Source organism: Cetorhinus maximus, chromosome 2 (assembly GCF_964194155.1).
Source record: "Cetorhinus maximus chromosome 2, sCetMax3.hap1.1, whole genome shotgun sequence".
Classification (NCBI taxonomy): domain Eukaryota; kingdom Metazoa; phylum Chordata; class Chondrichthyes; order Lamniformes; family Cetorhinidae; genus Cetorhinus; species Cetorhinus maximus.
In genome coordinates, this window is record NC_135880.1 from 13,659,635 (window position 1) to 13,671,704 (window position 12,070).

At 45.8% G+C, this 12,070-nt stretch overlaps 1 protein-coding gene across 5 annotated transcripts in view; it reads left to right on the forward strand.

The window, feature by feature from the left end:
• palld (palladin, cytoskeletal associated protein) overlaps nucleotides 1–12,070 on the forward strand; it is a 436,835-nt gene that overhangs the window by 380,375 nt on the left and 44,390 nt on the right. For all 5 annotated transcript variants that reach the window (XM_078561258.1, XM_078561267.1, XM_078561294.1 and 2 more), the window contains 2 exons: nucleotides 4,101–4,239; nucleotides 11,174–11,275. In XM_078561258.1, the coding sequence (XP_078417384.1) occupies nucleotides 4,101–4,239; nucleotides 11,174–11,275 (241 nt within the window). The remainder of the gene's footprint in view (nucleotides 1–4,100; nucleotides 4,240–11,173; nucleotides 11,276–12,070) is intronic.

The window sequence follows — 12,070 nt, forward strand, 5'->3', positions numbered from 1 at the left end:
CGACTACATATTGAGGAGGTAGACGAGATTCTTTATGATTCTTAATTCTCGGAACGTGAGCAATGGCTGAAAATGAGTGGCCTGACCAAGTGGTCTCAGACCACTTCGGATGTAGTCAAGAGTGAGCCACATCAGTCCTGACCTGGAGTCACATCACAAGGACTGGAGGGTTCCTTCCCCAAAAGGACATTAGTGAACCACTTGGGTTTTTTTTTTGTTTTAACCACAGTACAACTCATGCTCACGCTCACTAACACAAAACCAAAACACTGCAGATGCTAAAAATCTGAAATAAAAATGGAAAATGGCAATACTCCACAGCATCTGTGGAGAGAGAAACAGAGTTAACGTTTCAGGTCGATGACCTGTCAGATGAGAGTTCATCGACCTGAAACGTTAGGCTGAATTCTCCTACTTGGAGTTGGGGTTGATCTAGGAAATAGTTGGGGGGGGGGTCCATGTTGGGAGGCTCCCTGGCCCGTTCCCGCCACTGGGAACTTTCCGAGGAGCGGTCTGGGAAGCTGACTGGAGGCCTGTTCCATGGAGGCGGGTGGCCTATTAAATTCAAAAGAGTTTTGAAGAGCGAGAGATGATCTCATTGAAACCTGCAAAATACTTGAAGGGATAGACAGGATAGATGCAGGAAAGATGTTTCTCCTGGGTGGGGAGTCTAGAACCAGGGGCCACAATTTCAAAATAAGGGGGAAGCCACTTAGGACTGAGATGAGGAGAATTTTTTTTTTTAACTCAATGTTCGGAATTCTCTACCCCAGAGGGTCGTGGAAGCTCCGTCATTGAGTGTGTTTAAAGCAGAGATTGACCAATTTCTAAATACCAAAGACACAGAGGGATATGGGGATAGTGTGGGGGGGACGAAAGGCATTGAAGTAGATAGTTAGCCACGATCGTATTGAATGGCAGAACAGGCTCGATGGGCTCAACTCCTGTTCCGATGTTCCTATTTACCTATGTCCATTAAGGCCGGATTGGAGGGATTTTGTGGCCTTTTGTGGATTTTGTTTTACCAGCGGGTGGAGTAGCCCACCCCACTACATGTGGAGGTCGCCAGCTTGATGAAAACGGTCTTGCTGTGGAAGTATCAGGAGGTTCATTGGAGCCAGGGCATCCATGCCCCATTCATGCAGGCGGAAAGGACCATGCTCACAGCCCAAACAATTCCGGAGGGGTTTCCCCCTTTGCCCGCAGGGACCTACCTGCTATGCCAACTCTGAAATTTTTTACTTAAGTGTACGACTCTGAGGCACCCTCGCAATCACTGACCTGCCTCAGCAGCGCCCACCTCTCCTGGTGGAGCTGCCGAGGCTCCAGAGTTGCCGGCCCTCTGATCAGGGGACGGCCCACCTTTCCTCCAATAGGATGGCAATCTGTGAAGTGACAGATTAGGAGGGCACCTCCCGGGAGATTGCTGAGCCTGTCACGCTGCCAGCAAGCACAGGGTTCGGGGACCCCCATTTGGTCCTCATTTCAGGTCCCGAGCGCCACAGGGAAATCCAGCCCATTAACCTCTATTTCTCCACAGATGCTACCTGAATATTTCAGATTCTTGAGCTGAATTAAAGCTGAAAGTTCCTTGCTCCTCATCCATAATGCCCCAGCTCACAGGTCTTGACCTTCCTTAGTTTGTATGATTACGTTGCAGGCCTCTGTCAAAAGATAAACTATATTGTTGCCTGACAAGAGCCTGAAGAACCAGCATTCTCTGCACCGTGGGTCTTGTTAAAAATTAAACCACCATTTAGCATCTGCTGCCAGTGCTATGTTTGTCACTTTACTAAACTCGCAGTTTTGCTGCTTGTTCTGGTTGAGTGTACAAAACAGGCAGGAAGCTAGCTGCGAGCATGGAACATTCAGGAATACAAAGAGAAAATGCTGGAAGTACTCAGCAGGTCTGGTCGCATCCACAGAGAGAGAGAGAGAGAGAGAGCGAGACAAACTCAGCACTTCAAGTCGATGGCCTTACGTCAGAACTTGCAAATGTTGGAGGTGTAGCAGATCGTGTGGATTCGAGGGAAGTGGGGAGGTAGAGAGGAACAGAAGATCATTGATGGGATGGAAAGTAGGAGATATAAAAGTGACAACAGGGGCGCTGGCAAAGTGGGATTGTCATGGCCCCAGTTAAGCACAAAACATAGGTCTAGAGGAGGTATAAATAGCAAAATTATGACCAAAAAAATAGCAGTGTTTATGGTATAAAATTCATGTCTAGTGATTACACTTTGGGCCATGTCCTGTCTGCCTCACTCTATGCTGATTATAAATATACATTTTAATAAATTATACAGGCATAAGGAAGCTTAGACAAAGAATAGGCCAATTGACCCCCTCCCCCAGCCCCATCCATCTCTTCAACAATCGATCCACCTTCCTGATGAGCTCTCTTCCCTGGCTCAGTCCCTTCGATCCATCTCCTCCCTCAGAGGCCTGAGGCCTGTGTTCTCTTACCCGTTCCCATTTAATGGAAATGTCTGCTAACATCCCACTGACCTCAAATATCTTCCCCAAATGTTAGTGATGCAGGTCTTTATCAAAGACCCTCGCTAACCCAGAATTAACTAAACTTTTAATGATATTCTGATCGATGTTTCTCAGGGGGGAAAAGAGATTTTTCTAACCCTTCATCATTGATTTTATGTGGGTATGTTTTTCCTTTTTTCTTTTTGCTCTACTTTCGGAATCTGCATTTTTATTTCAAAGTCGACTAGAAACAGATGAAAGGCCGGATTTTTGCCTTCAAGGAGGAAATTTTTCGACTTGGCAGACCCATCTTCTTTTAAAAGGGCCCCTGTCCACCATGTTCTTGTTCTGGGGAAGCAGGGGCAGGATGGAGTTGGGCCCGCCACCTCTGGAGGCAGTTCAGAGGCGGACAAGTGTCAAGTCAGGCTGGTTAGTGGACCCTCCATGCTCCTGTACACCCCGTGCTACCTCCAATTCCTCATCCCTGCATGCCCACGTATACCCACATGCTGCCTCCATGACTCCCCCTCCTTTGTAGCCACTCACCCAGTATCCACTATAGCAGACCTCAGGAACCTGTAGACATGAAAAGGATAAATTTCTAAAAAATCTAAGGGCGCTCTCACTCATAAACACTTGATACTGAAAAATCTGTCACGCATGAAACCCATTCAAAAAATTTAAATCCCCTCAATTGATCAAATCTGCTGTAAAAACAAACAAACTGGCATTCACTAACCATATTAAAGTCAAACCTGTCAATCAAAATATGAACTCTCTTTCCCCCCCCCCCACTAAGTCGCTAAGTGGCTTTGAAGCTTTAGAAACTCAGCCAAACATTCATAATGGACTCAGCTCTCAGCTGTAACAACACTCCATTCATGCTCTGTCTGAAGGTAGGTCCTTGGCTCATTGTCTCCTGATCCTTTATGCTTGGCAGTTTTTGTCAGTGGTGGTATGCCATTGCTGTCCATTCTCAGGGGCAAGACAGGGAGGCAGATCCCACGTCTATTTCAGCCAGATTAGGAATTGAACCCGTGCTTGTTGGCTTTATTCTGCTAGCCATTTAGCCAACTGCCCCTGCCACCACCAACCCTCCCACCCACCACCTCCCCAAAATTGAAACCATTGGCAAATGTTAATAAAGTCTATTGAACCTGCAGGCTAATGTTATTTTCTAAGCTGCACCAGATGGTCTGTCAAACAATGCGCTCCAGTAGCAGGTGTCTGTTTTTTTCACTCTAACTGAAAACTGCAGCATATATTTTTAAAGGGTTGCAGCTTCAAATCTCGTTAGAGCATGACACTTAAACATACCTTATCCACCCTTCACAAATGTTTACACCAGCTCCATAAATTCGTGACTCCCCTGTGGAATGGGGCCTGTTTGAACTCAGCAGGGTTATTTGAAATTTGTGCTGAGTTTGGGTTTCCTGCCTGTCATCCACACCCCATCCCCTTCCCCCTTCCTGTGAAAATGGGGGCGGGACTTCTGCGTTCGGGTCAATTTTAAAGGCCTCCCGGTGTAGCCCAACTCCACCAAAATCCAGCCTGAAGTTTCACAGAAATGAAGATAGGACTGGCCAACTATTCTGAAGAAAACCTAACCTGCATGTGTCTTGCAGAACCCCGCAAAGTCTAAAGAGAAACAGCCGGACTCCTCGCCTGGCGACGGATGAAGAAATTCAGGGGACGAAGGATGCGGTCATTCAGGACCTGGAGAGGAAACTCCGCTTTAAGGACGACCGCTTAAGCAATGGCCAGGTAGTACCATGGACAGGGAACAAAATGTTTCTGCTGTTGCGTTTTCCAAATGGCATTGTGTTGAATTTTAACTCGACAGATTTACCTTCAAATTTATAACCTGCGGTGGATTGAATGTCAAGTTGGCACACTCGGTAGTGCACTTGCCATTGGGCCCAAACTTTCTAGATTTGAAAACCACAGTCAGGGGCATAGAATGGGTGCTGGTGTCCCAATGTAGTGCTGAGCAGATGCTGTATTACCATGAGGTGCCGTAATTCTGAGATCCTCCGTTACATGACATGACTTTGTCCCTGCCTCAGCCTCATTTGCTGCCGGAGCCCTTATTCATGCCCCCATTATCCCTTAGACTCACTCTTCCAATTGACTCAACTCTTCCAATGCACCCACATTCTACCCTCCATAAACTTGAGGTCCTCCAAACCTCAGCTGCCCGCATCTTAACTCAAAGCAAGTGTCGTTCCCTATCACCCCTGCTTTCGCTGACCCACATTGGCTCCGGATCTTGATTTTAAAGTTCTCATCCTTGGTTTCAAATCCCTCCATTGCCTCACCCCTCCCTATCTCTGTGACCTCCTCCAGCCCTACAACCCTCTGAGATATTTGCACTCCTCATGCTGGTCACTGATGCATCTGTAAATATAACCACCCCACCAGTGGTGGCTGTGTTTTCAACTGCTTAGGCCCTAAGCTCTGAATTCCTCCCTACACCTCTCAAATAAAAACCATATACTGTGGAGATCTGAAATAAAAACAAGTGCTGGAAAAGCTCAGCAGGTCTGGCAGGATCTGTGGAGAGAGAAAGAGAGTTAATGTTTCGAGTCCGTATGACTCTTCTTCAGTTCCATATCGGGCTCGAAATATTAACTCTGTTTCTCTCCCCTCAGATGCTGCCAGACCTGTTGAGTTTTTCAAGCATTTTCTGTTTTCTATCTCCACCTCTCTACCTTACTACTTCCTTTAAGGCATTCCTTGAAACCTCCTGCTTTGACCAAACTTTTGGCCGTCTCGCCTAATATGTCCTTACGTGGCGGTGAAGTGTTTTGGGATGTTTCATTGTATTAAAGATGATATGTAAAGATAGGTTGTTGTCTGACTGGGGGTGGAGTGGGGCTGCCGACTCTAATTGGATGAATTCCTGGAGGTTTGACCACATGACCTGAAAGTGGTGTATATGCTTATGAGGGGCATGGATAGGAAGGTACTTTTTCCATTAGTAGAGGGGTCAATAACCAGGGGGCATAGATTTAAGGTAAGAGGTAGAAGGCTAAGAGGGGAATTGAGAATTTTTTTCACCCAGGGGGTGGTGAGAGTTCTGGAACTCACTGCCTGAAAGGGTGGTTGAGTCAGAAACTCTCATAACATTGAAGAAGTATTTACATATTCACTTGCATTACCGTAGCCTCCCAGGGCAATGGGCCAAGTGCTGGAAAATGGAATTAATGTAGTCAGATCTTTGTTGACCAGCACAGACAAGATGGGCTGAATAGCCTCCTTCTGTGCTGTAAACATCTGAGTCTGAGACCTCCCGCCTTCCACTGACTCGCACCCTCCATTGGTCCATCATCGTGTCCATCCTCACGCTGCTTCTCAGTTGACCAAGGGAAGATGGGGCTCAACTGGCTGAATTTTACCAGATCCCAGCTGGTGTGAACAGTCAGGGGGGTGGTGGTGGTGGTGGTGGGAGTTGGGCTGATTTTACAATAGCAGGCAACTGCATCGGAACAGCACCCCGATGCTGTGGTGCAGCCGTGGACATTACCCAGCAGTAGGCAGTAGGCCATTAGTGGAGCCAGCGGATGTTTTGCCAGTGGCCTGCTACGTGGGGAGGTCGACAGCTATAAATGGTGGCAGCCTCGGGGGGTTGGGGGGTGGCATCAAAGCTGGAGGCTTCATGCTCCAAACAGAGGGTCACGGGCAGGATAGGTGGCCCCCAACGATCTCCCCGGAGGGATTTCCCCCTCTTGCCCTCGGCCCTCTGAATTCTTCACTTTTTTTTCAACGTATTTACCTGGAGGTGCCCCAGGGTCTTCTGCCTCCCTCAGCAGTGCCCACCTCTCCCGTTGATGTTGCTGAGGCTTCAGGTTTGCCCATTCCCTGGGCTTGGCAGCACCAGGAGCCTGCCCGCAGCCAAGGAGGAGGCTGGCTCCAATAAAATCACCGAGCAACTCCTGCCACCGGCAAGTGCCGGCTCAGGACCCACTTTGCGCCCTGACACCAGGGGTCCCGAAATTTAGCCTTGCAATACACGATTGAACAATTCTCAATTTCAGTCCAGCAGCCTTTTTATCACTCATCGCTAATGTATTTTCATAACTAACCAGTTCAAATAACTTTTTTTTTAAAACAAAAACACAGCTCTTTTTTTTCTAATGTCCTGATGACTATTTTCTCCAGGGTTGCTTGCAGCAGTGACCTGGAGATCAATCTTCAATTCTAACACACAAAATAGGCTTGTGTTTGCTGGAATTTAGAAGGTTAAGCCATGATTTGAGTTAAGTGTTCATCGTATTCAGAGGAATGGATAGGGTAAACTGGGGGAAAAACTCTTTCTGCTGGTCAGGGAGCCAGGACGCAGGGGTATGGTCGAAAAATTAGAGCCAAAATTTCCAGCAGTGAAATTAGGAAGCACTTCTACACACTAAGGGTGGCAAAGTTTGATGCACTCTCTTCCACAGATAGCTGTTGATGCTGGATCAACTGTTCATTTTAAAACAAATTTAAAAGACATCGAAGCAATGAAGGGAAATGGGGTAAAGGCAGGTACCATGGAGTTGGGTTGCAGATCGGACATGACCTCACTGAATGGTGCAACAGACTCGAGGGGCTAAATGGGCGCCTCCTGTTTATATATTCCCATGGCTCTGCCCCTGGGGTGTTGGCAATGATGACTGGATGGAAGTCATTAAAGTTTTATATAGGGGCTATGTTAGGTTTGGAATTGATGCATTTAAATAACCCAAAAAAAACTACCTTCCCCAGTCTTCGTCATGATCTGTTACTCCCTGGGCCATTTTTTTTGACCACTTGCTTGATGGGAGTGCAACGTTCTTTTTTGCAAAGTCATGAGCTCCATTTTTTTTTTCCTCCCTTTAAAATGAAATGCTATTCCATCTCCTAATGGCCTCATCCGATGGCCCATAGAAAGCAAGCCTGTCAGACCACATAAGCCAAAAGAATTTAAGTCGCCTCGTTCTCAGTTACTGAGAGCCAGGCCCACACAGACCAAACGTGTTCCCAATTAGTCTGAATGAGGGCGAAATTAGGAGGTTTACACAGAGGACGTAAGAAATGCCGAGTGCAGGAAATGAAAATTGGGGGTGGTTTTTTTTTCAATTTGCGATGCAGCATTTGAATCTTGCAAAAAGGAGAAATTTCTAGGTTGGTTGAAAATTCCTGGCTTGGGAAGGGAGAGGAATTTCCTTCAAATATGCCCGTTGTTTGCATTCCACAGCACGGTTTTGACCAGATTGTGGTTACGACGTTGTGAGGCATACTCCTCAACTTAGGCCACGTTAGCAAATGAAGTGGAAAGTTCCCCTTGCTGCCACCCACTGCTAAAAACCAGCCCCAAAACTAAAGCATGTAAAAAAAATAAAAACTTGCATTTATATAGTGCCTTCCATCACCTCGCTGTTAAACTCCTGACAGCTGGGGAAAGAGGAGACCAGAAGCCAATCTTTACTCCATTTTAGATTTCATTGTAACTCCCGCCGCAGACAGGGAAGGCATCAGGAACAATTGAACCCGCTCGTTTGCCCCACGCTGTGCCCTACGCTGCAAGCGCAATGGTTCCTGACTCCTTTTCCGGTTGGCAGCAGGATGGAACTTTTTGCCTTCCTGACTCCTGGGAATTTTCCTTGATTTTTTGAGACAATTTAATCAGGAATTGAACATGAATTGACACTTCAGGCTTCTCACCCACTCCATGCTGGGTCTAAGAAAAAAAGGGCAATAAATGCTGGAGCAGCCAGCGAGGCCCACATCCCATGAAGGAATTAAAAATAAAAGTCACCCAGGGGCTTTGCAGGAAAGTTGGCTGCAGCGACAGAGAGGTTTAACCCCCCCCTCCCCTCACCGTGCCACCCCCCCCCCCAACACACACAGAACACCTATTCACCAATTAACTTGACACAATCCATAATAAATCAAACCATGAACATAAACAAAATGAACGGGTGGGTTTATTTAAATCTTTTGAATGCTACCTTTTTACCCCAGGAAGTTAAGGCTTTGCACTGGCCCAGTTGGTGGATCATGGGACTCTTAATCTCTGGGTCATTGTTTTGAATCCTACAAGAGAGAGAATTTTTTTTCTTAGGTACTTTATTCAAAATGCTTTTTAATTTCTTTTACCAAAAAATGTCACAATTAATTCTCCACAGTCTGAGTTCATTGGAAGTTGGGAGGCTGAAATTCCCTGATTGTGTATCTTCGTCATTTACTGAATCATCAGAAGCATGTTTTATGGAGAGAACAATTGATAAACGATAGATACAACAAATTCCAATTGGTTAAGGACTGCACAGACATAAAAATGGGCAACTTTAACTTTATTGTTTGTCTGTGTCGAGACAACTTGTTCATTTTAATGCAGCCCGCTGACCCTCTGACACTGCATGTGCAGGGAGGGCTCCCCCTAGTGTTGCAGCACAAATAAACACAGCCTTTAGATTCCAGGAAAGAATCATATTGAACTTGAAGCATTAGCTCTGTTTCTCTCTCCACAGATGTTGCTAGACCTGAGTTTTCTTTCAGCATTTTGTTTTTATTGCAGCCTTTAGATTTATTTAGGGTGAGACAAATACAAATATACAACTCCTAACCCTACAGCCCACCAGCAGCATCAACAGGTATCTCTTTATATGTGCTCAAGTAGTCCTCTAATAAATGCCCTCCACCTATATATATCCTTGACATTAATTTGTACAGTTAACATTCTCATCCCTTGGTTTAATGTTCCATCCAAAAAAAGAGTGCAGCTCTCCATTAGTTCTGCACTGGGATTTTAAGCCTAGATTTTGTGTGCAAGTCTCTGGAGCGTAGCAACACTTAGCACTTGCACAAAGAGCCTCAGCCAAAACACGAGCCAATCCAACTTTCATCACAAGCCATACGATCAAATGTATAATTGAGCGTTTGTTTGTTTCAGTGGTGTTTTTGGGATATCGCTGGTGCTAGTTGGCTACTGTGTACCATGCTTTTGCGTTCAACTAAGAGCCTTCAAAGTAAAGACACTGGGTGTAGTAAGTCAATTGCAGCAGATCCTGCCCACTACAGCCCCCAGCACTTACACCATCCACACTTAGCGTGGGGAAATGGCACTGACCACTTGTCATTACCAAAGGCGTCAATTACAAAGGCACCAATTGAACTGTATCAAGCACGCTGGCTATTTCGGGTGGTGTGATAAGCACTTGCCCATTTAAGCAACTGTCCTGATTGAAGCTGTTTGAAAGCCTGATTTTGCCTGAAGTCAGCTGGAGCGTTGAGATTCTGGTAGCAATGACGAGGCATTTTCAAAGTGGAGCTTTCCTGTCCTTATTTACAGCCTTGGTTAAAGTGAGGTGTCAGCTGTGGCTCAGTTCATAGCACCCTCGCCTTTGAACCAGAGGGTTGTGGGTTCACGTCCCACTCCCGGAAACCAAGAACTGTGATTGTACTTGAAAGAGTTGCAATCTGTGACTGTTGATAACTCGAAAGAATTTTTTACAGCCTTGGTTTCACTGTCTACCCCATATAGTGGGCAAGTTGTGTTCATGCCCATGTGCCTGCTATAAATGGGGAAATGTGTGAACTAGTTCTTGAAGCCCACTAGTGATGGAGCTTGGGTAAGAACTAATGTCATTTCTGACCTATTGCTCATGTTAATGGGTTTGACTGAGCAACTCCACTGTTCACTCAGCAAAGTCAGCTCCAAACCTAATGTCGGAGAAACATCCTTACCCTCCTTTCTAGTCGAAATGGAACTACAAGCCCCTGCACTTGTACGTGACAGTTAAACAAGCTTATCAATGTTGACAGGGAGTGTAAAAATGTAAATTAAGTGAATTGGCTACTGAGGAAAATTTGCACGAGAACAGGATTATTTTTTTTAAAAAAACAAAAAGCTAAAAGCTACTGCGGATGCTGGAAATCCAAAACAAAAACAGAATTACCTGGAAAAACTCAGCATGTCTGGCAGCATCGGCGGAGAAGAAATCAGTTAACGTTTCGAGCCTTCATGGCCCTTCGGCAGATTGTGGGATTTGGGTGTTGCTGGCTAGGTCAGCATCTATTGCCCATCCCTAATTGCCCTCGTTCAGAGGGCATTTAAGAGTCAACCACTGTTGCTGTGGGTCTGGAGTCACGTGTAGGCCACATGACAGATTTCCTTCCCTAAAGGGCATTAGTGAACCAGATGAGTTTTTACAACAATTGATCCATAGTCATCATTAGACGTTTAATGCCAGGTTTTTATTGAATTCAAATCCAATATGGTGGGATTCGAGCCTAGGCCCCCAGAGCATTACCCTGGGACTGTGGATTACCAGTCCAGTGACAATACCACCCTGCCACTGCCTCCCCTTAGGGATTATCTAGTCATTTTCACGTTGGTCTTTTGTGGGAGCTTGCTGTGCCCAATAAGGCTACTCCATTTCCTGCATTACAACAGAGACTGTACTTCAAAAAGTACATCATTGGCTGTGAAGTTGTCTTCGGGGCGTCCCTGAGTTTTTGGAACGGGCAGTGTCGATGGAAGTCCATCTTTCTCTGCCTTCCAAATGGATGCCTTGGATGTGTTTTGTGATGGCGACGTTTTTCCAATCTCGAACCATTCGAGCTGACTTTTACTTACTCGCTTATTGTACACAGTCTACATCTGTATCTTATTTCTCTCTCTCTTTTTTTTCCTCTCCTCCTCCTCCTCCCCTCACCCCCAACCCCACCTCAGAGATTGACCTATGAGGAAAAGATGGCCCGGAGGCTTCTGGGAGCGGACAATGCTGCCACTGTCTTCAACTTCCAGGAGGTCGAGGATGAGCCTCTGGCCCAGGTGTGTTTGCTTGGCATTTGGTGTTTGTGGCAAACCATTCGAGTCATTCTTTTAAAATTCTATTGCGTGTAAGAAAGCGTTTCTGTCGAGAGAGCAAGACTGATTCATTCGGCACCACAAACATTTTTTTTTGCCCAATAATGCGGCGAAGGCTTATAATCTAATTTTACATTCCTCCAATCCTGATGGTAAATAAGAAGGTAGAAGCAGAACAAAAAATGCATTCCTTCTGGCAATCATTTGTTCCTCCATGTGAATTAAGATACCACTTTCTTTCCTGTTCTGTTATTACTTTAGTTGGGGGGTGGGGGTTGGGGATGGATGGAAATTGAACAGCGGGAACTATTTGCCTCAGATTATTCAGAACATTATATCCTTTTTATTTGGGGCTTGGGCCAGGATGTTTCACTTTAAAAGCGGGGTGGGGTTAACAAAACAATCCGGCACTCGGAATGGGTAAAAGGTTTTTGATGCCGATGAGGTCGATTTAGTGTCCAGTTTAAGATACAGGAGTCATCCTGTTGTTGTTCTCAGTTTACTTGCGAGAAACAGCTACAGCAGCTTTGTTCACCAGGGATCCATGTCATTTATTCATGGAGTTAAAAATAAATTGTATTTGTATTTCAGGCTGAGGGTTAAACACTCAAGCTGCTAGGATGGTGGTCTGCAGCTGATTATTGCCTTTTAAATCAAGTCTTTACACCAGGGAAATAAAAACAAAGCCATGGAAAAACTCAGCCGGTCTGGCGGCATCAGTGGAGAGAGAGAGAAACAGTCGGCATTTTGAGTTGCTCT